Genomic DNA, 25,809 nt, shown 5'->3' with positions numbered 1-25,809 from the left:
TAAAACTTCAAAATGAAAAATAAAAACAAATTCAAAACAGGAGCCTAAAAAAACTATAATAGTGTCTCAGTAATACTAAAATAACACAGCATTGTAAAGAATTATTGGTTTAACTTAAAAAAGTAAGTTACCTGGTTGCTTTGAAATTTTGAGTTCATTGAAATTAAAAATTTGAGTTAATACAATGAAGGTGATTGGTTTAATCAACAGAAACTCAAAATATTATGTTATCTGAACCACATTAATTAAGCTGATTTGACAAAAGAAAAAATATAACAAATCATGAAAATAATTTGTACAGTGTGGTAATGGGTGTGTAAATCACTTCTAGTTATGTAATTCTTATTATTAAAATCACAATGCTGTCAAACGATTAATTGCATCCAAAATAAAAGTTTGTGTTTACATAATATGTGTGTGTACTGTGTATATTTATTATGTATATATTAACACACACACGCATGTGTAGAAATATTTACATGTATACATGTACACTTTAAAAAAGAATTGTTAGTTTAGCTTAAAAAAGTAAGTTATCTGGTTGCCTTAAAATTTTGAGTTCATTGAAATTAAAAATTTGAGTTAATACAATGAAGGCGATTGGTTTAATCAACAGAAACTCAAAATATTATGTTATCTGAACAACATTAATTAAGTTGATTTGACAAAAGAAAAAATATTGTGATAAATCATAAAAAATAATTTTTTACAGTGTAGTAATGGGTGTGTAAATCACTTCTAGTTATGTAATTGTTATTAATAATGTAAAATCACCATAATTATATATAATCCACTTGATTATCAGCAAATTGCTAAAACAATCACTGCATTATGGCCTGTCTCATTCAGTGCTCTGTAGATCCACCTTGTGCAGACAGGAGCATGTGAAAAATAAAGGTTTTCAGACTTGGGAAGTAAACTCTCATGACCGGCTAGAGGGAGTGTCCTCATGTACTCCGCCTATAGTGATGGTGCAGACCATGTGTAGACAGGCACAGGAAAGACTCACATGTCACACAGCCTCAATTACAGTAGCACGCTCTGATCTGGGGTATACTTGAAAACACAGTCACATGGTTTGAAAAGAAAAGAAAAAAAGCAAGAGGAGGAGGAAGTGGGGACCGGATAGCAGCATGCTTACCTGGCAGAGTTTTAGTCTCACCGTATCCTCACCGATGAATTTACCTGACACTTCTGTGCACTTGGGCACCTATTGGAGGAACTGACTTGGCCGGTGCGGCCCGCAAAAAGGACATGACACAGAACGGCACTGTAGCCGGCAATGGCACTCAAGCTGATGCTCTCAAAATTGTGATCGTCGGAGACGGAGGATGCGGAAAGACATCCTTGTTAATGGTGTACGCCAAAGGAGATTTCCCAGAGGTGAGATTTTTGATTTGTGGAACATACAAATGTAGTATCTGTTTGACTTGACAGTTTTGTGAGTGTGAGTAGACCAGATTTGCTTCAACTTTCAAAGTTACAGATATAATCATTATTACACATTTACAGTTTTAAGAGAAGGAAATATTGCAAAATGTTTAACAGTCATTTACACAATATCCTCAGCAAGTTTTGTCCACTCCCAGACAGCAATTCTGGTTTCTGCCTACGCCTTTATTGTAATGTGTCTTGTACAAACAAGAACTTTTCATGCACCATCATCCATTATATTCCTATCTGATTTAATGTTGATGTTCAACAGAAATACGCTCCATCTGTGTTCGACAAATATGTCACCACTGTGTCTTATGGAGGGAAAGACATTCAGTTGAATCTCTACGACACAGCAGGTAAGTGTCAGCATCCACCCTGTCTACAGACGCGAGACACACCTTAGATTCCAAGTCTTTTTGTCCTTGGTGACATGCTTCATTGATTAAATATTTTGGGCAGGAATGTTGAGTGCAAAATGGGTGTGAGGAGGCCATTAGTAATAGTTTTCATAGCTGTCATCCCTGAAGTCAGGCAGCACGCACACTTTGATCATTACATATTTATGTAACTGAAGACTTTTTTTTTGCAACATTTTTGTCCTTTAATGATTATATATACATTCCTTACAGCATATTACAGTATTTACATGAAATAAATGATATTAGCATTTGTGAAATATTCAGATTCTTGGTATCGCACTCCAGTTTCTAAGCTGTGGGTAATTTGGGCCAGAATCATCTGCGGATGTGGTGCAACATGCTAAAAGCCACTATGCTGAAGTTGTTAAATGTGTGGATGAACTTTGCATGTATTTCATGCAAATTTTAATCATTTAATTATTTAAATTTAGTGCTTTATCATCATATACTGCATTGTTCAAAAGTTCAGGGCCAGTAAGGTTTATTTTGTGAAAATGAAATTATTACTTTTATTCATCAAGGACGCATTCAATTGATTAAAAGTGACAATATCACGATTTCCACAAAAATATTAAGCTGCACAACTATTTTCAACATTGATAATAATAAGAAATGATTCTTGAGCAGCAAATCAGCATGATTTCTGAAGGATCATGTGACACTGAGTAATGATGCTGAAAATTCAGCTTTGACATCACATGAATAAATTTTACAATATATTCAAATAGAAAACAGTTATTTTAAATGGTAGTAATATTTCACAATATTACTGTTTTTACTGTAGTTTTAATAAAATAAATGCAGCCTTGGTGAGCATAAACTATATCGTACAGACTTTATTAAACTTACAAACGTTTGAACAGTAGTGTATTTTTGTACGTTTTGTGTTTAAAATGTGTATATACAAAGATATTATAACAGAAAAGGTGTCATTATTAAAAATTTCTTTTAGAAAATTGGTTATTTGAGTTAATATTTTAGTCATATTCTAGTTTGTTTATAGTTAATACATTAACATTCAGGAACTACAGGACATATTTTAGTATTACTATGAATAGATTACCATAGAATAAGGATAAAGTGTCATTTTTATTTGTCACACTGCCATATTGATCCAATCTTCATCTCATTTACTGCCAGTGAACATCTATATAACCTGAATTTCTCCATGATAAATTCTGTGAGGTGTTTTTTCATATGATTATCATACATTTTATAGCTTAATTTGGAAACACACATCAAAATACTGTCACATTGCGTATTGATCCAATCTTCCACTCATTTACTGTCAGTTAACGTCTATCGACTATTACTAATTTCTCCATGATAAATTCTGTGAAGTGTGTTTTTCTATATAAATTGAACTGCATCTTCAGTAATTGTGCTGCTTATCATACACACACTGCTGCCCGGAACTTCTCTGTGTCTCAGGAACAGGATGTTGAAGCCAGGATGTGGTTTTCTACCACATCTCGGTTCTTCATCAAAATACTCTGTTCATAAAATACGACATACAGGAAGATGCTCTATACGGTCAGATGTCTCCACCTCTGCTTGAATGACTTGTTCCCTACAAGTCCAGATAATGCAGAACTGTTTTCAGGTATCAGTGTGTCTGACTGTGTGGTAAAATGACGTGTCATTTCCTTCTAACCAAATTCTGTTTATTGACAGGCCAGGAAGACTATGATCGCTTGAGGCCTCTGTCGTATCAAGAAGTAAACCTCGTTATCATCTGCTATGATGTGACCAATCCAACGTCATTCGACAATGTCACAATAAAGGTGAAATCAGCTGGGAATGAAACAGTTTACTGATGAAAGTCTGTTTTAACTTTGTTTGCTAGCAACTGTGAGCTGATAAACTTTGACCTGAGCTGTAGATGATTATACAGATAGACCACTACTGAAAACAAACAGTATTTCTGGAAACTTCCTGTCATGTCAGCTGAGAGGAATGTGCCGAGCCCTGTTTAAATAAAGGCACAGCAAAGGGACTGTTCATTCAGGGCCTAACGATAGAGACAGTACACCATTAGAGCATTGAGGAAGACCAGAAAAAGTATTTACATAAAAAGAAGAAGTTCATTTTTAAGAAATTGTTTCCTCTCCTCCTACAGTGGTACCCAGAAGTCCGTCATTTCTGCCGTGATGTCCCCATTATCTTGATAGGGTGCAAAACGGACCTGCGAAAAGACAAAGAGAAGACAAGGAAGCTCAAAGCCTTAGATATGGCGCCCATCACCTACCTCCAGGTTGCCATTTTATTTACCTATACGTATATGCCAATTAATCATGATTATTTGCATCTAACATAAAAGTTTGTAAAATTTATTATTCACGATTAATCGTGATTAATCACATCTAACATAAAAGTTTGTAAATATATAATATCTTTATACACACACACACACACACACATATATATATATATATATATATATATATATATATATATATATATATATATACTTAATTCGATATAATATATACAGTGCACAGCATGAGTACACCCTAAAAACTTCTGAAATGCAGAAATTACTCAGTTACTTAGAAGACATGTTAGGGTTCTTTAGAGATATAATGTTTCAGCAAGTCTGCTTAATCAATTACCAAAGAAGCATGTCAAAATTATTCAGGAAAATAAGATTTTCTTATCAAGGTGATAAAATGTTGTGTAGCAAAAATGAGTACACCCTCCTAAAAGTTACTAAATAAAATGAAATAAAAAATGTTCTGGTGTAAGTTTAAGGCAATGTTTGATCAACAGGTAAGTATGTTGAACCAAAACATTTAAAGAGAAGTAATTTCTTGACAATTAAAAGTGTTATATAGCCCACTGAATCATTCTCAGACTTAATGCTGACAACAATGGAAGCACTTAGGAGAGAACTGTCAGGAGACTTATTTCTTAGCACAAAAGAGGACAGTGGTACAAGAGGATTACCAAATCACTGTTTTAAGTGTGAACATATAGCAAAAGTAACACAGAAATTCAAAAACAAAGGACTTGTGACAAGGCCCCTGAAATAATCAGGCCTTCATTTTAAGCTTTCATTTAGTGATGAGGGATTTTTTTGCTAGACAAAGAGCAGGAGAAATACCAAGCGAGTGTCTCAGAGACAGCAAAAGCTATGAAAAGAGTGACTGTTTATCTCACAGAGTATGATGTAGCCTGCAGAAATGACATGCATGGTTGTTGTTCTCACTGGAACTACCTACTGTAGCCAAAGCACAAAAAAGTCAGTTAGTCATTTCCAAATCCCATATTTACAAAATATAGATTCTGGGAATCAATACTCCGGTCTCATGAGACTAAATCAATCATTTTGGATCTAACAGCATCCAAAATGTTATGGTGTTGCTAGAGGAGGAGTACAGTGAGAAGTGCCTGGTTCCCACAGTAAAGTTCAGTGGTAGTAAAGCTCTTATATAGGGATGTATGAGTGCTGAAGGTGCGAGGGAGTTGTGCTTTATCAATGCTGTCATGAATTCCCACACCATTGTGTAATTTAATACACAAACTTGAAACAGAAGATGTTACCCTGTCCTCATTCCCTGCATTGTTGGGCATTTTTTCAACATGACATTGAGGATATGCATTCTCCCAAGGTGAAAAACCTTCTGTGGACATGTATTGCTCTCAATCTTAACGCTCTTGAGCGCCTGTGGGGGATTCTGTAGAGACGAGTTGAGCAACACTCCCCATTAAAGATCAGGGCATTTAAGGAGCTCATCATCCAGGAGTTAAACAGGACAGATGTGACAGTTTGTCACGAACTTGTACACTCTGTGCCAAGAAGGGTCAGAGCAGTATATACAAAATTATGGAGGGCATACTAAGTATTAGAATATTATACATTTGTTGAATTAAATCTAGGGTGTACTCATTTCTGCAGTCCTTAATTTACTTATTTTATGGCTATTAATGACATATATTTCTCAGTTTTTATATGTATATATTTAATACATTTTAGTTTTGCCATCTTTCCATGAATTGTATTAAAGATCATAAAGAAAATACATCTTTCGTATTTGTTCAGAGGGGGTGTACTCATTTATGCTGTGCGCTGTATGTACTGTCAAATTGATTAATTGTGATTAATCACATCTAACATAGAAGTGTGATTAATCACACACACACACACACACACACACACAAACTTTTATGTTAGATGCCATTAATCGTGAATAATCAATTTGATAGCACTAATACATACATATATATTTATAGTTATATTTAACTCGATATGATATTATAAGTGCTGTCAAATCGATAAAAGGTTGTGTGTGTATATATATATATATATATATATATACACACACACAAACCTTTATGTTAGATGTGATTAATCGCGATTAATCGATTTGACAGCACTTATATCATATCGAGTTAAGTATAACTTAACTCAATATCATATATATATATATATATATATATATATATATATATATATAAAGACTTCAGATGCAAAAGCCTCTAAGTGCCGTCTGAAATGTTCTTATAAAATGAGCATTTTTATCAAGCTTGTATGTTTATGTTCAGTTATTTCACTTTAATGGCAATGAAAAGGACCTATTAATTGCCATTAAAGTGAAATTACTGAACCTAAACATACGAGCTTGACAAAAATGCTCATTTTAGAAGAAAATACATATCTCATATCGAGTTTTGATGCTTAATTTCTTTTTTGGAAACCATGATACTTATTTCAGAACGTTCTAAAGAACAGCATTTATTTTAAATAGAATCTTTTGTAACAATATAAATGTCTTTGCTCTTTACATTGTTGTTGAGATGCTTGTGATGTTTATTGTTGTAATGCTTTATGGACTAACCAGGTAAAAAGAGATCAGGCTATGCCACATACATTCATGTAAAAGAGGTTGATTCACTGAGTTTATGTAATTTGCTTTGTGTTAGTTGTGTCTTATTAAGGGTTTGTGCCTAAAAGTTAGGGTTAGTGATGGAAGTCCTGAGTAACGAACCGTAATTTCTTTTTCTTAGGGTGAAGAGGTCCAGAAGCAAATGAACGCTGAGGTATACTTGGAGTGTTCGGCTAAATATAGAGAAAACGTTGAGGACATTTTCAGAGAAGCAACCAAGCGAGCGCTAGCGGCCAGAGCTAAAGCAAGACACCTTCACAAGAAGAAGAAACGCTGCACCATTCTGTGACCAGTCCTGGAAGAAATAGATTTTTTTCAAGTTTTTGTATATATGAATTGCAATATTTTTAAACATTTTGGATCCATCTGCAAAGCTTCTCAGAACTGTTTAAGCTTTCTCGAAGGAATATTTTTTAAAGACATGGGGTGTGCGTTTTCTCACAATCTTCCCACCAAGCAAGGCTTACTGTATGACAGAGATCACCACTGTGCATGCGATAAGTTTGTAACATCCATGCCACATCCTTCTGTTGGTGTTACTGATATGACTTAATGGAATTTTGCCTTCCATGATGATGGATCCAATAGGAGATGGAAAAACTGCTGCTGATATCTCAGGGACGACAAATACATATTACAGGAACATATTTGAAGTTTGGTTACAGTCTGTGTCGTGCACTGTTGTATAATAATGGTGTACTGTTGTAACGCACAACTAACTCATGTAACTGCCTTTATTATGACACTGGGGTGTAACATGTTTCTGTTGTGTAATTCATTTGATCTACTTGCGCAATAGTTACAGTTGAAATTTTAAACTTTGAATTACAGTATTTTGTCAGTCCACGTATTATATAAAGCTTTCAGAATTTTCTGTACACAAAAATAGGCCTACTGTGGTAAGTAGGCCTACTGAAATAAGCCTAAAGGCCCGTTCACACCAAAGACGATAGCTGTAACGATAGCGATATAGTTTTAAGAATCGTTATAAATATAAGAATAACATAGTCCACACCACAACTATAACGGCACAGAGAAACGATATCGTTGAATCATTTTCACAACTATTTTTCCAGCTGATGAACGATAAAAACATTGACAGCCAATCAGAATCCATTCTGCTTTAAAGAACACGAGTATTTAAAGTGGCAGGCGACAAACTGCGGCGCACGCGGTTATTATCGCTATAGTTATTTTTCTTGGTGTGAGCGGGCCTTAACTGTAGACCACCACCATTTCCATCATGTTAAGTAGAATTTCACTTTTTATTTCTTTCAGTATGGGGTTATTTACTATCCGTAATTTGTTCAGATCTCATATAGATGCCAGAAAGTGTTGAATCATTTATGCTGAAACCATTTGTCTGTTCCACCCTGTATGTAGATTGCACAATTAAACCTTCAATTGCCTTTTCGCCTACTGAAGGAAATTGTGTGTGAACAGGATAATGTCACTATTAAAATTCTGTAGCTCTTTTATATAGCAGTGTATTCATTTTACATTGGCACAGATAGTTTTCATTTTGCATGATGCAAATTTTTAGATTATAGGCAGACATATGACAGAAAATCTCTGCCTTGTCTGCAAAACAAACTTTGTCGTCAGAAAATACAAGTGATCTTGTTGTGGTTAGCACAAAAACTCCTGCCTAGCAGGATGCGACTGCATGTGGTAACGGAAGCCTCCAAGTACTGCTGCGTGTCAAAGAGCAAAGCTGAAGAATAAAATGTTACTACTTTATCGATATTCATTTATTCTGATGCATATTAATGTGCTTTGCATTTCTGCCTTGTATATGCTTTTATTCATTTTACAAGTCATTGAAGCTACTCTTCAAGACATTGTTTGTCAATTATTTAGGCTACATAAATTATAATTATATACATATAATTATTTTATATATTGTATTCTATAAATACAGTATGTTATTTATGTTATGTTTAACTTATAATAATAAAAATAGTAATGAATTACAATAACTGGTCACAAATAATAATAATAGAATTGGTAAACATTAATAAAGCTTTAAAACTGGACAGAGTTTTATTTTAAAGGTTTTATAAGCAATTTCAACAATTTTGCAAATTTAACCACGCCCTCTTTTCACAACCACGCCCTCCAAAATATGTCATCCACCCATTGTGAGCAAACAGAACAGGCAAAATGATTGAACAAAAGACAGGCATTCTGATTGGCTAAAACGTCGCGGGCCTCTCTTCCTTGCCGTTTACTGAGCCTGGCGCTGTCTCAGACAGATGTGATTTTTCACGACGTCTAGTTCAGTGTTATCTGTCAGGGACAAATTATGTTGTTTAAAGAATGTGGAATATTTTATTTTATTGCGGTTTTCTTAAAAAAAAAAAAAAAAAAAAAAAAAAAAGTGAATGAATAAAAAGCAAGTAAGAAAAAATAGCATCATTTATTTTACCCACATTTAACAAATCTTAAATAGAGGCGCATGCTGCTCACTTGCGCCCTCTGGAGGTGAAGGTGTAAATATATGATTTTCACACGAGGCCACACAGATTGCATCAGATTGAATTTATTTGTTCTCTATAGCAACAGAAGGTCAATAGAAATCCAGCTTGATATCTATTCGGCCCTTTGGAAACCAATTTCCCTCCAGTCTGAAGGCTTAAGTTCAAGCAAAAAAGTGCAGTTATTTTGTTCAACACAAGCACTGATGAAATGACATTGTGACAATTGTTACGCATGATTTACGGAGTGGTTAATTGCTCAATAAAGCATTTCCCAACATGAGAAATCCCTTTAATTACAGCTTTTCACTTCAGTTATAATTCACATTTTCCTATGAAATTCCAAACAACTTGTAACACTTGTGCTCTAGGCTAAACAAGTTAAACCAGGTGTGAACAGACAAAGGAGACCATGAAGGCCAACAAATCCAGTAACCAAATGCAACTTCTGACACTACTTGCCTGTGGAATATAACGTAGGAAGGTCTTGTCAGCAAACTCCCTGATAGTAAGCAATTAAAAAAAAAAAAAAAATGTTGGCAAATTATTTTCTTTCTTTGACACAGCCAGTAAAAGTAACACAGACACATGTACCAGTTCGCCCTATTACAGCAGATATAATCTTAACAGCATTCATTCACATTATGCAAGACATAGTTCAGAATTTCAACTGTTATTTTGAATTATAACGCAACTGCATGACTATGCCTTTAAATACAACTACCAAACAGGTGGACATTATAAAACAATATGTACTATGAAGTGTTTCCCGAAGCTTTATTGCCATCGTTAATAAAACAAATCCACGTTTTCAGGGTGTCAGGGAATATCATGTAGCCTTAGTTCAAAAGTTTCCCTTGCTCAATCACCGTACTAACAAGCCACGACGTGCAAAACACACCTTTCTCTTAAAGATACTTTCTATCAATGCTTTCCCACAAATATGTAAAATGACTTGTAGGAGAACAAGTACTTTAATCACCATCCAGCTTTATTAAAAACCATAACAAATCCCTTTGAGGTGCTGTAATCAACTGAGCATCTGCAGTTTTACAGCCTTCCTGCTGCGTTGCATAAAGTTTAAATGTGGCTTATTGTAAACACATCCATGCACAGGAACAAAACAAACGTGAATCGAAGTCTCCTCATGAACTGAGTATACAGTGTCCGAAGGTTGTCAGTGGTTCCTAACCCAAACATTACCCTCTAATTGCTGTGATTGCATAAATAAGAGCAAAAACAACATGGCAGACGATAGGGCAACGTAACACATAATCTTGAGTTTCCACTGCCGCTGTTGAAATAGGTTAAGGGAGACGTCAACATCTACCTTCAACCCTCTCCAAACAGCTCGTGGTTTGTGACTCCTATAGACGAAACAGCTTTGTGCGCTTTGAAGTTCAGTTCTTTGAGTTCCACACTGGCCTCGCTGCGTATGAAATCTTCCAGTTGGCGTCTCATTAGTTAGTTTTCACCTTTTCTGTGTTCTTCTGGACCTTCTGGTGGACCACTTTTAGAGTAGTGAGAAAATTTCCCAAGAACAGGACAAGAAACGTCAAGGCCAACATGAACACCTGGAAGATAAAATGTTTAAGAGCAAAAATCAAACTGCAATGTTGCTATTAGAGCATTAACAACATTTGCAAAGTTACAATGCTCAAAGTTCAATGCAAAGGGAGATATTTTCTTTAACAGAAAATGCTTTTTAAGGACTAAACGGCTGGTAGGGACTACAATGAGTTTCTTCCTGGGTTGGTGACATCACAAACTCTGCCCTCGGGAACACACAACAAAGGGGGCGAGGCCATGTTGGGCTGCTTTAGAGAAGAGGAAGAGTTGTTGTAGTAGAGTGTTGTTTCCATGCCGTCATTTTACACCGGACTGCTTCACAAACGAGGGTCAATTCAACGCTGGATTTGCACAAAAGATTAACATGACGGCACATGCTAGTCGATGAGTTGAATCAACTCCACAGCAACTACATAAATTTATCCACTAATCATTCAGAAAAGACCAGATTCATTCTAAAAGTTGTAACTTCTTCCTGAGTCTCTCCATCAGTGTCCGACTCCGGTTTGAACAATGTAAGGCTGAACACAGTTACTGACAATCCTCATTTTGGCTGCGTGAGATTCTCCAGCTTTGTTGTTGTTGTTGAGCAACTGAAGCTTGAGCTGTTAAAGCTCTGCCCTCTTTTGGAAAGCGGGCCGGGAGCAGCAGCTCATTTGCATTTAAAGGGACACACACAAAAAGCGTGTTTTTGCTCTGACCCAAATAGGGGCAAATTTGACATGCTGTAATAAATGATCTGTGGGGTATTTTGAGCTGAAACTTTATACACATTCTGGAGACACCAGAGACTTATATTACTTCTTGTAAAAGAGGCATAATAGGTCTCCTTTTAAATGTTTGCATGATTTCTGTAAAACAGAAAAGTGTACCAAAACCTGTGCAAAACTTGCCTAGTGTTAATACTTGGGGTTTTGAACAATAATATTGCTGTATCACTTTACCTGCCATTCCTTGCAGTCATCTCGGGCAGACAGCTTAAAAAGGGTCACAGCATTGTACAGCTGCCAAAACTGACCAGAGGACAGAAAATCAACACAAATACCTTACATGCATGTCTGTGAACTGAATAAATATATACACTAGTGTTCAAAAGTTAAGGTCGGTAAGATTTTCAATGTTTTTCAAAGAAGCTCACCAAGGCTGCATTTATTTGATCAAAACAGTAATATTCTGGAGAATATTATTACTTCAGTGTCACATGATCCTTCAGAAATCATTCTAATATGCTGATTTGCTGCTCAAGAAACATTTCTTATTATTATCAATGTTGAAAACAGTTGTGCTGATTAATATTTTAGTGGAAACTATGATACATCTTTTTCAGGATTCTTTGATGAATAGAATAGAACAGCTATTATTTGAAATATATATTATAAATACCCTCAAGCAGTTCTACGAGTTTCTTTCTTCTGCTGAACACAAAAGAAGATATTTTAAAGAATGTTGGTAACCAGACAGTTGATGGCTCCCACTGACTTCCATAGTAGGAAAAAAAAAAATACTACGGAATTCAACGAGGTCCATCAACTGTCTGGTTAACAACATTTTTCAAAATATCTTATTTTGTGTCCAACAGAAGAAGAAATCATACAGGTTTAGAAGAACATGAGGGTGATTAAATGATGCCAATTTTCATTTTTGGGTGAACTATCCCTTTAAAAGGTACTGTATGTAATATTTTGACTGTACTTAAGCATAAAAAAAAAAAAAAGTTCACATACTTGTTTTTCAGAAAAACAATGCGACAGTCAGTTATTCTACTGCGTTCTGTGTTGGAATGTCCGTTTTTTGTTTTTGTCTATGTGATCCTGCCCACTGCCAATTTACCCAATAGTATTTTGACACCCCGGGTTGCCAGTTGGTGGAAAATACAGCGTATTGTAGCCATGGAAGCCAGCAAACAAACTAAGTCAGAGAACGCAGATTCTACCCGACCTAAAAAGCCTCGGCATCCATCTAAAAAGCTCCATGACCAGATGCATATTAAAAAGCAAATAAATAACTCATAAACTTAAAACAAACTCATCGCATTCCATCAAACTGGCAACCCGCATGAGCGTTGGGGGTGGAAGAAGCAACTTTCTCCAATATTTTGAATTTAAACTGCATACCCATTATAACCACTAGCTGTAAATATTACACACTACACCTTTAATTTTTCAAAAAACAAAAAAATCTTACTGACCCCAAACTTTTCAATGGTATAACAGTGTATCTGCTCAAAATCCACACAGTTACACGTTGTGAATTTCATAGCTGTTATACTGTCAAATGCAATAAAAACTTTCATGAACTACATACATAAACTTATTTTAATGTGACTACAAAGTTGCATAAGAATCAATATTTTTAAAAGGAAAAGATGCACGAGAAATGAAAAGCAACACTTAAATGCTGGTACTCACATGGCCAAAGAATAGAAATGGAAGGAGGAATGTAAGCCCCCTCCACATCCATGATTGAAAACCCTCTGTAAGAGTAACACAAGAGGTCAGTCTGGGGTCTAACTTCAGGCTAAACACGCAACATCTGCTGCATGAACAGATGACATCATACAGATCAACATTTCTCCCATGATTCAAATCTGTCACAACTCTTACCCACTGTCAGGTCTAGCTGGTTTCTTTCCCCCAGAGCCCGTAACCGATACAAGCAGCCGCTCTGATAATAATACTGAAGAAACTGCACACAACCTGCCAGAGAAACAAAACCATCACTGTAAAGCATAACTGCATACAGCCTCTCACTGTAAGACAAACAAAAAACATACGGAGCAGCTAATGGATTATACACACTCTGATAAATGGAGAACGCCAGGAACTGACTTCTGAACATCTGATACATGGGACCTTCTGGCCTTAAAAGACAGAAACAAAGAGTGGAAATTAAATATAAAGTTGTGGATGGAGAAAAAAATTATTTAATTATTAGATTTAAAGTCTAAAACACGAACCATGTCAACATGACACCTGATAAAAAGGTTGAGACGTAGTGATGTGACACCCACCAGCCTTTAATTCTACAAAGAAATCATAAAATTCTTTTTTAAAAAATCAAAACCATCCTTCATAATACAATACATTTAATAAATAACCGAGTAAATTAATAAATAATCAAAAACAAATTAAATTCCACAAGCAAATAAATAACTAGACAACCAAACAAACAACAAATATATTAAATACTGCAATTAAATAAATAAAAAAAAACAAATAAATACCACAAACAAATATATAAATAAAAACAAAAAATTCAATTCCACAACAATTAAATAAATAAACAAACAACTAAATAAATGAACAAAAACAAATAAATTAAACACAACCAAATAATAAATAAAAACTTTTTGCCAAAACACATTGTTTATTGATACAATAGAGGTAAGACAAGAAAGTATTGGGAAGAGAGATTCGAACCTGCATTTCCCACTGGCACCATAGCTAACCGTTAAGTCACGGCACTGAACAAATGCATTTTAAGGTGAACGTGAACTCACCGTGACCCATTGCTCATGAGGACACTCTCTCTTATTGTCAATGTGCAATAATACCACACCAATAAAAAGTTGAAGATTTCATCTGTAACCCTGTGAAAGTAACATCAGCATGTTAGACTCCCAACAGAACATGTTCCTCCACAGAATAACATTTTTCAGATCTCTCAACTTACCGGTAGTTCAAAAGGAAGAGGCAGGTGACGGCACCAAACATTAGTATTATAGTCATATAAAGTTTGAACTTCTCATATTCATCTTTATACGCAAACCTGTTTTGAAAAACACAAAATTAGCAATTTTGTACTAGGAAATGGCTCAGTGGGCTCAATGGACATGCTCACATCTGACTCACTTGGCTTGGTTGCTGAGGAGCGTGACATTCACATTTCCAAGGACCAAATTTAAGTACAATCTGAAAAGAGAACAAAACAGTTTTAAAAAGGCCCTATTATGTCCATTTACAAAGTCTTCATGTTGTTTTTAAGGTCTACTAGAATAGGTTTTCATGCTTGAATGTTAAAAAAAAAAAAAACAGTATTTTTTTTTTTACATATTTGACATTTTTGCAGCACCTCTTTTCCCAGTGTGTTTGAGCATGTTTGGGAAATGTCACGCCCCTTACTATAAACACGAGTTGCAACACACTATTAACGCAACTCAAGCAGGCCTTTTTTTTTTTTTTTTTTTTTTGCATATGCCTTGGGCTGGAATTATAGAGGGGATAGTTCTCCCAAAAAAAAAAAGAAAATTCTGTCATCATTTACTCACCCTCAAGTATTTCCAAACCTGTATGAATTTCTTTGTTCTGCTGAACACAAAATAAGATATTTGGAAGAATGTCAGTAATGTCAGTCAGTTCTCGCCCCCCATTTACTACCATAGTAGAAAAAATAAATACTATGGTAGTCAATGGGGGGGTGAGATCAGTTTGGTTACAAACATTCTTCCAAATATCTTCCTTTGTGTTCAGCAGAATGAAGAAATTTATACAGGTTTGGAACAACATGAGGGTAAATAAATGATGACAGAATTTTCATTTTTGGGTGAACTATCCCTTTAAATGAGGTGACACGTTCATTCCCGGCTGAAAACTCAAGACTACAATGGACGGAGGAGTTTCAGGGAAACAGTGCGGCACTGATATAGAGATATAGACTTTGCAGACATTTTTCATGCTCAAACAGCATCATTACACACACTAAAGAAAGACGAACATGTAAAAAAACAAAAACAAAAAAAACATATCCACTTTAAGATATCAGAAAAACCTCAAATCCTAACCACATAACTGTGGTAGGCTATTATAAATATCACAACCAGAATGAAGAACTAAAACTCACCCATTTTTCTTTGGCAAATATGACTCCATGTCAAAAAAGACATTTTGCCGTTCTTTAATTTGGACCTGCAGGTCATTTATCACCTCCGTGTCTTTTTCATTGCAGCTTTTCTTACACCTGTTTTCAACAACAGAGGAAAAGGATGCCGTTTAAATCATTGTGGATGCCTACTCAAGATCTTTAGTAACATCAGAAACTCTCCACATACTTGTGAAGACTTTGCTTGAGGTCTTTCAAGCCTTTTCTTTGTTTGCTAATGGCACTGCTGCATATCGCCTGCAGGTTCGTCAGCTCCTCAAGCTTCTGTCTGTAGACTTTGTGCGTTTCCTAAAATATAAAAAAGTCAGCATGAAATCAAAACAGTTTCCTAACACATGCATGGCCTTTCAATGGGCAAATGATATCCACTGGACGCTCCATTTTAAGCATAAGGCATTTCGAACATTAGAAGGGCATTTTAAGCACAGGACAATCTTTTCCATCTCTGCCTCTAAGTATCAGATGACAGCTGAGTGTTGATTAATAATAGTAATACCATAGTACTGGTACCATGTTATTTACATGAACACACACAACTAGACAAAATATTTGTACATTACAGACAAGATAGACAAAATATGAATGTACTATATACATTTGATGTGTATCATAGCACTGAATGATTACCATTTTAATGGTTTTTACATGGTAGTCCAAGGTAATTCAAAGAATACCAAGGTACTACTATAGTATATGTCCAAACTCTATAGTATTGCCCTAAAAACATTTTTTTGGTACTATTCAAACCCCTGAAGCTTCATAAACTTCATGCCAATCTCTGATTCAATGATTAGAACGTCATCATCCTGTAATTTGACCCTGGCTCTCACGAATCGATCATAAGATCATTTTAACAGTTGAGCAACAACTCTTGGTTAACATCTAACCTGGTTTAACCAGTTCAATTCGTGAATCATTATCATATTTACTTTAGTAACACACCACATTTATTTAAATAATAAAACAAACACACGACACGAATATAAGACTTATTATTTTATCATTTTGACGTTATTTAGAGAACTAACGCTGGTTTAATACACATGTACAGTAACAAAAGAATATCAGTTCATCTGATGAGCTAAAGCCTGTTAGCCGCATCACAAACATATAAAACAGACACATTTGCTTCTTTACTAACACAAGATTAATCTTTTAGCTATCTGAGCACACATATAACACATAACCGTTCAGTACAAACCTGCAATTGCTGATATTCTTGATCTATTTCTGCCCATTCAGTTTGACATCTCTCCAGTGACATTGTACCAGTCGGCGACGGCGATGTTGTGCCGCACACTTGCCACTAGTAGGCGCTCCAGCCATTTATATAAGCTCCGCTTCTTCACCCATCCACCAATCACAGGCAAGTGTAAGATTCATCGCCACCTAATGTCTGGGAGCGTGAGCGAATATAAATATTAGTCAAGGCTTGTTGCTAGGTTACCGTACACGAATTCCTTTGAGAGAGGTCTAGACGAGATCGACCAGTTTGATAATTAAAGTTTAATATAATTGTTTATCTCACATATGTGGTTGGTTTAAGAGAAGTTGGTCACAGGTAAGGTCTTATCAGATACTGGTACTTTATGATTACCGTATTCATCTATAAAAAATACCTACAAAAAGTACTATAGTGGTACCATGTTCTAGATAATAATAATCTAATAGTAATAATGTTTTCATGTGCAGTATGCCTTACTTGAAAAGACCACAGACTACAGAACCACTTGTAAAACTTTGGGACAGAAAGGCGCAAAAATGCGGACCGCATCATACTGTGTATTCTGTCAATGGAGATCAGTACACGGGCGACTGGATGGATAATAAGAAACATGGTAATACTTAAAGGGATAGTTCACCCAAAAATGAAAATTTTGTCATCAGTTGCTCACCCTCAAGTTGTTCTAAACCTGCATGAAGTTCCTTCTTTTGTTGAACATGATGGATGATATTTTGAAGAATGTTGGTAACCAAACAGTTGCTGGTCCCCATTGACTTATAGAAAATACTATGGAAGTCAATGGGGTCCATCAACCAACATAAATTAATACAGGTTTGGAACAACTGAAGGGTGAGTAAATGATGACAGAATTTTAATTTTTGTGTGAACTATCCCTTTAAAGGATTGAATATTTAATGGCATGTTTTAAACATTGCAGGCCTTGAAGATCAATAAGAAACCTTTCATGCTAGCAGTTTTAATGGACAAGCCTTAATTTAATTTACTTTGTTTAGATGTGTTCTGCATATTACATTACGTGTTTCTAGGAAACACTGCAATCTTATTAAAGCCCGACTTGGCAGAATGAGAGTTCATTTTCCTCCCATTAACAAAGTGTTCCTGTACATTGCTTTTACTCTGATAAGGAAAAGGAACACAGGTTTGGAAGAAAACAGGAATGATCTATGATGGGGAGTGGAGGTGTGGAAAGCGAGAAGGGTTTGGGACCCTGAGCAAGACTGACCCTGAAACGAAAGAGTATGTGAGGGTGTTTGTCGGTTCTTGGCGAAATGACAAGAAGGAAGTAAGTATAAAACACTGTTTGCCATTATATGATCCATATTTTCCACATATAAATGTTCTTGCATTTCATTTAAAGGGTGCTGGAACATATTTCTACAGCCCGTCTGCTTTCTATGAGGGCCAGTGGAGTGAAGATCAGAGAAGTGGATGGGGACGGATGCAGTATGAGAACGGGGAGCTGTATGAGGGAGAATGGCTGAAGGACAAACGTCATGGACAGGGTTTGCTTCTGCTAGGTATGGATTTAAACTGTTCGAAATGAGCCAGCTTGGTGGATCTCACAAAGACATGTCCAGCTCACTCACATTTGACCCAAAATTAAAATAAATAAATCAAAGTCAAAAATATTTTGCAGAAAGAACCATTAACATTATTGCATTATAACATTATATATGACAATTAAGCGCACATTCATTGCATAGAATAATTAGAGTAAAAATCTAAATTAGTATAAAATCAATACCACAAACACTACTCTTTTAGATCATAAATAATGAATGAAAATATTTTATTTTATTTAAATAAGTGTATTATACAGAAATGATGATAATAAAATGTTGTATTATATATGTTTTCTTTAAAAGATTAATCGCATCTAACATAAAAGTTTGTAAATGGGTCAATGACGTGAAGCATCATTTTTTTTTGTCCAAAGGCCTTAATAATAAAAAAAATCAAAGATATGACATCCAAAGTATGTAAGGTAGTACAACTATCTCTTTTATTGAATCCAAAAGGTTTTAATTATATTTTGCTACATATAAAGGTATTTTAAAGATTTTGAAGTGTCAAAAGGTCATTCGGTTTAACCGTCCAAAGGCCAATACAGCCATTTCATTTGTAATTAAAATATCTAAAAATGTAATAAATGTATACATTTTTTATTCTGGCATGATTTTATAACATCATATATTAACAAAGGCCAAAATGGTATTAAAATTTTGCTAGCTAGATAGATATCAGCCTGTTAGCATTGTTTGAAAATATCATCATTCGGTAAAACCAAAATTTTGGTTAAACCGAATGACTTTTTTGGTGACAAACTTTGTCCGTCTTGTAAAAAATGACAAAAGCAGTGTTAATTGATTATAAAAACCACATAATCTCATTGTTAACACTTAATATTAATTATTAATTTATATTAATTTAACAAAATTAATTATATCTCCATTGTTTTTTTTTACACTTTTAAAAACCTTATTCATCAATGACCCAAATATATATATATATATATATATATATATATATATATATACACACTGTATATATAATGTATCTTTTATATAATATATGAAAATATTTTATTTAACATTACATTTTATTTTATCTAAATAAGCGTATTATATATAAATGATAATAATATGTTATATATATATATATATATATATATATATATATACATACACACACACAGTAAATATATATATATATATATATATATAGATGTGATTAATCGATTTAACAGCACTTGATCTTAATGATCTTAATGGTCCCAAAAATAGGACATAATTTTCTTGCAAAATTTAACTACATTTTTTTGAGCTGTGAATAACAGACCAGACATTTTTAACTTTTTTGTAAAGCTAGTGGAAACCGCTTTGTGGGCACCTGGAGCGATGGACAGAAAAACGGACACGGCAAGTTCCTCTACCTGGACAGAGGTCAGCTGTACGAAGGCTTTTGGGTTGACGGTGTTGCTAAGTGTGGAACCGTGTCTGATTTTGGGAGAGAAGCAGCAGTTAGGCCAACAGTGTATCCAATTCCCAAGGTAAATGATTAACGACATTGTTTTCCCTAATTTGCATAATTTCCATTTTAACAGTAATGCATGAAGCAAATACAAGCTTTCGGTCAAAGGTTCTGGACATTGTAACAGCAAACAGCTCAAAATGTTTTGTCTATTTACATGGTTTAATACCTAGTGCAGATTCTGAAACGTTGTAAATTACAACTCTGGTTTTATGTCCAAAGGTTTGCCTACAGGATTCACAGGCTGTACTGATGGAGGCACAAGCTTATTTCACTGAGGAATCTACAGATTCCAAGTCATATGGTTGCTAGGCAATATGTACCTTGACAATAACTTGAACTCAAGAAAGGCAGACTTGTGTAAGGAAAGCGGTGACATTTTTTTTTTTTATCAACCCCTCAGTCATAATAAAAACACAATACAAAAAATGCTGTTGGTACATTATGCTAGGAGTATTGGACAAAATGCTCTTGATGTTCATTTTGGCAAGAAATCCATGTCATACATGATGTAAAAGAGCACAAAAAGGTGTTTGGTTGAAGTTGATTTAATTAAGACTTTAAACAAAATGTACAAAAATGTGGGTTTTCAAATTCTAGCACAAGCTGTGCACTAATAAAAAGAGCTTCTGAACCTTTACACGAGCTGTTTCCACAACATGAATTTTATTTCACATACTTTAGAAAAAAATCATTGTATTTCAATTTGGCAAAACAACATGTTAATTAAACGCCGACATGTGCCATTTTGATAATTTTTGTCAATGCTACCGATGCAACTATATGCTTAAACGGTCCTCTGCTTAATGAACACTGTTTAAAATGCGTTTGCTAGCATAATCGTACAATCCTGCCAGTTCTTCAGCCATGACAGCTCTAAGTACTGGCGTCCAAACCTCAGAATGAACAGAGGCCCCTTTAATAGGAAGCCGTTTCAAATACTACCAAAAAAGGTCAGACAAACATGTTGATAAAGTGCCTTTGTTTCTACTAAAGATGTGCTGCTCATGCAGGGGGCTTTATTTAAGAAAACAATGCAGTATGAATAAGACTATGTTTTTGGTTTTGATTCAGCTGTTCAACAGCGAAGTCCTGATTCAGAACGCATCAAAATTATTTGGTCAAGTGGGCTTAAAAGTGTCCCCTGCACTGCGATAGCTTCTAATACAGCCTCTGATCAGTGTTAAAAAACTACTTTTGTAATATACACTCATGTCTGTAAGAATGTAGCTTGCCTTGTGTGAAAATAAAAACCTTGCAAGTAACAAAATTGGCACAGCTGCCATACTGAAATAAAGGATTTTCCCTGTGGCGAATTAAGTAGAAGAAAAAATTAAAGTGCCTCTTTTATGCTTTTTCGGATATAACCATTCAAGTAATGTGTAATATAGCTGTTTGTGAATGTAAAAGGTCTGCAAAGTTTCAAAGATCAAAGTGCACGATGGAGTTATTTTCTTCCAAAAGAAAGAACCGTTTCTGAACCTGCACAAACTTGCTTAGGTTTGTAACAAATTAGCATAATGCCAGCCTATGGTTTATTTCCCACGAATAACATCTACTTTGATTCGTCTAGTTGTAGCTGAGGCCTGTAGAGTTTGGTTTGTGTTGTCAACATGTTGAGAAGACATTGTTTTCTGCGCTGCAAAAGCAAATCTATTACGGTAAAACCAACACAATTCTTACTGTTCGTATCACTCTGTATACGAAATTCAGATTATGGTAATGCCCATTTCGTTTTTCTGACACACGCTGTAAGCACTAGACTAATCACAACAGACTGGGCCACCTGACCAATCAGGCTCTGGGAAAGGAGGGGTTTAAAGAGACAGAATCCTTTATCAAACCGTTTCAGACACTGTGAGAAAAGAGCTGAAGCTGCAGTGTACCCTGGATTTGTTTTTACCTTTAATTAGGGTTATCAAAAGTACTGACTTCAGTACCAAGTCTACTGAAATTTTAAAAATGTAATGATACCAGCATTTCTCTCTAGCATTTTGAGCGGATTCTTAAACATCTCTGATTAGCCATTGTGTTCACACGATCAACAGAAATGTCTGTGATTGGCTACAATGATCAACGCTTCAAAAAATGTTGTAAATAGACATATTCGACAGTCTTCACAGAGCGCTTACACAGACACACAGGAGCTTTTGAAAGCAGGCGTATATCAGCAGATCCATCTATCAGCAGATATATTAGGATCCTGCTCCCGTGTGTATCTGTGTAAGCGCTCGGAGAAGAGCGTCAAAAGGTGTCTATTTACAATAGCCATCATTGTAGCTAATCAAAGATGTATCTGTTGAGTGCGTGAACACAATGGCCAATCATAGGTGTTTAAGAATCCGCTCAACAGCGCTCAAAATGCTAGTGGGAACTGCTGGTATCGTCACATTTTTAAAGTTTCAGATCCGACTTGGTAACAAAGTCGGTACTTTTGACAACCCTGGATGCATGTAAACTGTTGTAGTAGACCTAAAATTAGGTATCTTTAAAATAGCATAATAGTGGCACTTTAAAACAAAATATCCATAAAACATGTAGTTCATGCTTTCACAGTTATCAGAGTCTGTTATCATTAAATCTAGCAGAAACGGTGTACAAATCCTCAACACATATAAAACTGGACGCTTTGGTGTCCACATGCAACAAAGATCAATACCATGGTCAAAATCACGATGTGTTGCAACACTTGACAAATCTAAAACATTAACAGAAGCTCAAAACTAGGGGTAAAGGGAACCGGGAGACTGTAAGGTAGACGCCTCCCCTCTATGGTCCAGTTCATTCTGTAAGTCCTCCAACTCTTCTAACTCTTGAAACTGCCTGTCGGTCTTGTGGCTGACCAGCGAGCGGTAGAAATGCACAGCGAAGACGATAAAAATCAAGCCGAAAGGCACCATGATGGAGGTAGATGTGATTGCAGCGGCCACCCCGGCGGATATAGTACCGTTTTTCTGATCCTTTGGCTTAATGGGTAAAAACTTGACCCAGCACAGCAGGACCACCTCGGCCAGGAAGAGCAACGTTCCAATGACTGTGGAAAACGCCCAGGCCAGCTCGATGTGGCGATGCATTCTCTCGTGAGGAGACTCCTTCACCGAGTTAAGGTTGTGCACGTTGCTGACCGCTTCGATGTTCGGCAGGATGCAGGTGCTCACCATGAGGGCGAACAGGTGGACGGCCACCAACACAGTGGTGCAAGCGCTGAAAGCGATGAGCAGTCCTGGTGGATAGTCGTGATTGCTGTCAAGCTGAACTTCCACCATGGCCACCTGTTGAATGAAAGTAAAACAGGAAAAATACAGTAGGCATTTGAACCCAACAAAAATTGTTAATCTAAGTTACTATATTAAAGGGGACCTATTATGCCCCTTTTCACAAGATGTAATATAAGTCCCTGGTGTCCCCAGAATGTGTCTGTGAAGTTTCAGCTCAAAATACCCCACAGATTATTTATTATAGCTTGTCAAATTTGCCCCTATTTGGGTGTGAGCAAAAACACGCTGTTTTTGCGTGTGTCCCTTTAAATGCAAATGAGCTGCTGCTCCTGGCCCGCTTTCCAGAAGAGGGTGGAGCATTAACAGCTCGCCCTTCGGTTGCTCAACAACAACAAAGCTGGAGAATCTCACGCAGCCAAAATGAGGACTGTCAGTAACGGTGTTCAGCCTTACATTGTTCAAACCGGAGTCGGACACTGATGGAGAGACTCAGGAAGAAGTTACAACTTTTAGAATGCAACTGGATGATTCTGAATGGTTAGTGGATAAATGTATGTAGTTGCTGTGGAGTTGATTCAGCTCATCAACTAGGATTTGCTGTCATGTTAATCTTTTGTGCAAATCCAGCACTGAATTGACCCTTGTTTGTGAAGCAGTCCGCCGTAAAATGACAGCATGGCAACAACACTCTACTACAACAACTCTTCCTCTTCTCTAAAGCAGCCCAACATGACCTCGCCCCCTTTGTTGCGTGTTCCCAGAAGCAGGGTTTATGTAAATTTTAGGGTTTGTGATGTCACCAACCCGGGAAGAAACTCATTGTGGTCCCTACCAGCCATTTGTTGTAGTCCTTAAAAAGCGATTTCTGTAAAAGAAAATATCTCTCTTTGCATTGCCTTGAGTGTCCTAACTTTGCAGAAGTTGTTTATGCCCCATTACACACTAACTAATTTAAAAAAATTTAAAAAACAACAACAACAACAAAAAAATTTGAAATCATAATCAAGGACCCCTTTAAGGAATAGCATTCACATTGATGAATGAATGAATTGAGGATGGTTTTGAACTGATTTTCTAATCCATAAATAAAATTTTCAACACCATTAGACAGAAAATCTCACTGTGCTGACAAAATAACCATCTTTTTATGTTATTAAATAATAATTAATATTGATATATTAAATGTTGCTAGCTATAAATAGAAGCTAAATACCAATCCATTTCTGTATAATATATATATATATATATATATATATATATATATATATATAAAATGGAGAGAATTATAGAATTTTTATAATTTATAAATAATAAATTAATAATAAGTAATAAATTAATAAATAATACATAAATAAATGCATTTCCATATTTGTGTGTGTATGTGTAATATATATAGTTTTTTATAGTTATAAAAAAATATGTCATTAAAATTGAACTTCCTTCTCAGGACATAGCAGTAATGTTTTTTTTTTAAACGTATCTATCTATCGGTCTATCCATCCATCTATCTATCTATGAGTGATAATGTAAAGTTCTAATAGACATACTGTTATAAATAATTACAAAAACAGAAAAAATAGTGCATTTAGGTGTTATGAACATTCTAATGATGATCTCGTGTTCATTTAAAGTTGGACATGTGCAAGTAAAATTGTAAGATTTCTTAAGCATCGGTTTGGCACTGAATTAAAGTGCACTGCAGTAAAAGTTCTTAAGATTTTTTTTTTTCCTTGCTGCATCCGGGTATTATCCGATGTTATGCTTCTCGTGATGCTCTTTAAAAACAACTTCACTAAGTGCAAACTGCAGCCATGCATACATGTACAGTCTCTAGCTGAGCATTAGCATAAGCTAAACAACTGTGGCTGACAGTTTGTTATTGCAGATGCGCCAAAGACTCGAGTCACGTGGCATTTGAAGCAAAAATCTTTCGCTTTAACTTACACAACATTATGAGATACCCGTTTTTCTCTTTAACTACTCAGTGTTTATACTGTCAGTGCAAACTGAACACCGACTACACTAAATAAACAACAGACACGAAAAGCAACTCACCATTGCGAAACCGGATAAAAGAGCAGACGTGCGGCTGGACGCTTTGAGTTTGGCTCTGCTCAGATAAAGCTTTCTCCAGGACAGAGCCTGCAACGAATGTTCGCTCCGACTCATGTTCATCCGAGCAGAGATCATGAGAAACTATCAGAGAGATTCAGCTGAACCGAAACATTGCGCTTGGTTAATGGTGAATATCTTGCGCTGCGCGTGAGACAGCCAGCTGACTTGTTCAAGCGAAACTGGAGTGGATGCATCGTGAAGGCATTACCCACAAGCCTCCGCGACAACGCCGATACTTGATTAGGATCCATTAAACTGAACGATAAACATAATAATAGCTCAACATTCAAAACACATTAAGCTATTATTTCTCTTACTGGTGTCTGAACATATCAGACTCGATTTTGTTGGTGAATATCTCGAATTGAATATGTTTTTAAAATAATAATAGTAGTAATGATAATATGTATTAGGCCTATTATTATTATTGTAAAAAAATGCAAATGGCTCATTCTAAGAATTTGTGTCCCTCTTATTCATATGTATAAAATGACTAACTATTAATAGCTTACGCCTAAGTTTTATGTACACTTT

At 35.6% G+C, this 25,809-nt stretch overlaps 4 protein-coding genes across 6 annotated transcripts; 2 read left to right on the top strand and 2 right to left on the bottom strand.

Annotated features, from left to right (window-relative positions):
* The first annotated feature begins 1,016 nt into the window (after positions 1-1,016).
* rhof (ras homolog family member F) lies at positions 1,017-8,220 on the top strand. Its single transcript, XM_051911434.1, has 5 exons — positions 1,017-1,383; positions 1,706-1,793; positions 3,531-3,640; positions 3,976-4,110; positions 6,864-8,220. The coding sequence occupies exons 1-5, from the start codon at positions 1,255-1,257 to the stop codon at positions 7,029-7,031; spliced, it is 630 nt and encodes a 209-aa protein (XP_051767394.1). The 5' UTR covers positions 1,017-1,254; the 3' UTR covers positions 7,032-8,220.
* Positions 8,221-9,268: 1,048 nt separating this feature from the next.
* tmem120b (transmembrane protein 120B) lies at positions 9,269-17,021 on the bottom strand. Its single transcript, XM_051911429.1, has 12 exons — positions 16,868-17,021; positions 15,836-15,954; positions 15,628-15,744; positions 14,640-14,699; positions 14,461-14,556; positions 14,288-14,377; positions 13,745-13,810; positions 13,587-13,648; positions 13,392-13,484; positions 13,197-13,261; positions 11,733-11,801; positions 9,269-10,793 (listed from the first exon to the last, which is right to left on the bottom strand). The coding sequence occupies exons 1-12, from the start codon at positions 16,928-16,930 to the stop codon at positions 10,680-10,682; spliced, it is 1,014 nt and encodes a 337-aa protein (XP_051767389.1). The 5' UTR covers positions 16,931-17,021; the 3' UTR covers positions 9,269-10,679.
* A 68-nt stretch (positions 17,022-17,089) lies between these two features.
* Positions 17,090-20,582, top strand: morn3 (MORN repeat containing 3). Of its 3 annotated transcripts, XM_051911430.1 has the most exons (6): positions 17,090-17,227; positions 17,359-17,504; positions 18,037-18,194; positions 18,270-18,429; positions 19,777-19,961; positions 20,165-20,582. In XM_051911430.1, exons 2-6 carry the CDS (start codon positions 17,360-17,362, stop codon positions 20,252-20,254), a joined length of 738 nt encoding a protein of 245 aa, XP_051767390.1. In that variant the 5' UTR covers positions 17,090-17,227; position 17,359; the 3' UTR covers positions 20,255-20,582. The 3 variants fall into 3 exon arrangements, with proteins under 3 accessions (XP_051767390.1, XP_051767392.1, XP_051767391.1); XM_051911432.1 differs by lacking the exon at positions 17,359-17,504 and having other exon boundaries at positions 17,112-17,227; positions 18,293-18,429; XM_051911431.1 differs by lacking the exon at positions 17,359-17,504 and having other exon boundaries at positions 17,112-17,227.
* Positions 20,475-25,488, bottom strand: orai1b (ORAI calcium release-activated calcium modulator 1b). The gene is made up of 2 exons (XM_051911433.1): positions 25,216-25,488; positions 20,475-23,214 (listed from the first exon to the last, which is right to left on the bottom strand). The coding sequence occupies exons 1-2, from the start codon at positions 25,348-25,350 to the stop codon at positions 22,666-22,668; spliced, it is 684 nt and encodes a 227-aa protein (XP_051767393.1). The 5' UTR covers positions 25,351-25,488; the 3' UTR covers positions 20,475-22,665.
* Positions 25,489-25,809: the final 321 nt, after the last annotated feature.

The sequence above is a fragment of the Ctenopharyngodon idella genome, chromosome 10, assembly GCF_019924925.1.
Source record: "Ctenopharyngodon idella isolate HZGC_01 chromosome 10, HZGC01, whole genome shotgun sequence".
Lineage (NCBI taxonomy): Eukaryota > Metazoa > Chordata > Actinopteri > Cypriniformes > Xenocyprididae > Ctenopharyngodon > Ctenopharyngodon idella.
The sequence above is the reverse complement of the archived record's forward strand: the minus strand, read 5'-3'. Positions and strand labels throughout refer to the sequence as shown.

Excerpts from the sequence above, each read along its gene's own strand:
- rhof (XM_051911434.1), top strand. The coding sequence starts at position 1,255 with ATGACACAGAACGGCACTGTAGCCGGCAATGGCACTCAAGCTGATGCT. Across the intron at positions 1,384-1,705 it reads CCAAAGGAGATTTCCCAGAG|AAATACGCTCCATCTGTGTT; the intron begins GTGAGATTTTTG and ends GATGTTCAACAG. Across the intron at positions 1,794-3,530 it reads GAATCTCTACGACACAGCAG|GCCAGGAAGACTATGATCGC; the intron begins GTAAGTGTCAGC and ends GTTTATTGACAG.
- tmem120b (XM_051911429.1), bottom strand. The coding sequence starts at position 16,930 with ATGTCACTGGAGAGATGTCAAACTGAATGGGCAGAAATAGATCAAGAA. Across the intron at positions 14,700-15,627 it reads TATTTGCCAAAGAAAAATGG|ATTGTACTTAAATTTGGTCC; the intron begins GTGAGTTTTAGT and ends TTCTCTTTTCAG. Across the intron at positions 13,811-14,287 it reads CTCATGAGCAATGGGTCACG|AATTAAAGGCTGGTGGGTGT; the intron begins GTGAGTTCACGT and ends ATTTCTTTGTAG.
- morn3 (XM_051911430.1), top strand. The coding sequence starts at position 17,360 with ATGCCTTACTTGAAAAGACCACAGACTACAGAACCACTTGTAAAACTT. Across the intron at positions 17,505-18,036 it reads GATGGATAATAAGAAACATG|GAAAAGGAACACAGGTTTGG; the intron begins GTAATACTTAAA and ends TACTCTGATAAG. Across the intron at positions 18,430-19,776 it reads ACAGGGTTTGCTTCTGCTAG|CTAGTGGAAACCGCTTTGTG; the intron begins GTATGGATTTAA and ends TTTTTTGTAAAG.
- orai1b (XM_051911433.1), bottom strand. The coding sequence starts at position 25,350 with ATGATCTCTGCTCGGATGAACATGAGTCGGAGCGAACATTCGTTGCAG. Across the intron at positions 23,215-25,215 it reads TTTTATCCGGTTTCGCAATG|GTGGCCATGGTGGAAGTTCA; the intron begins GTGAGTTGCTTT and ends TTCATTCAACAG.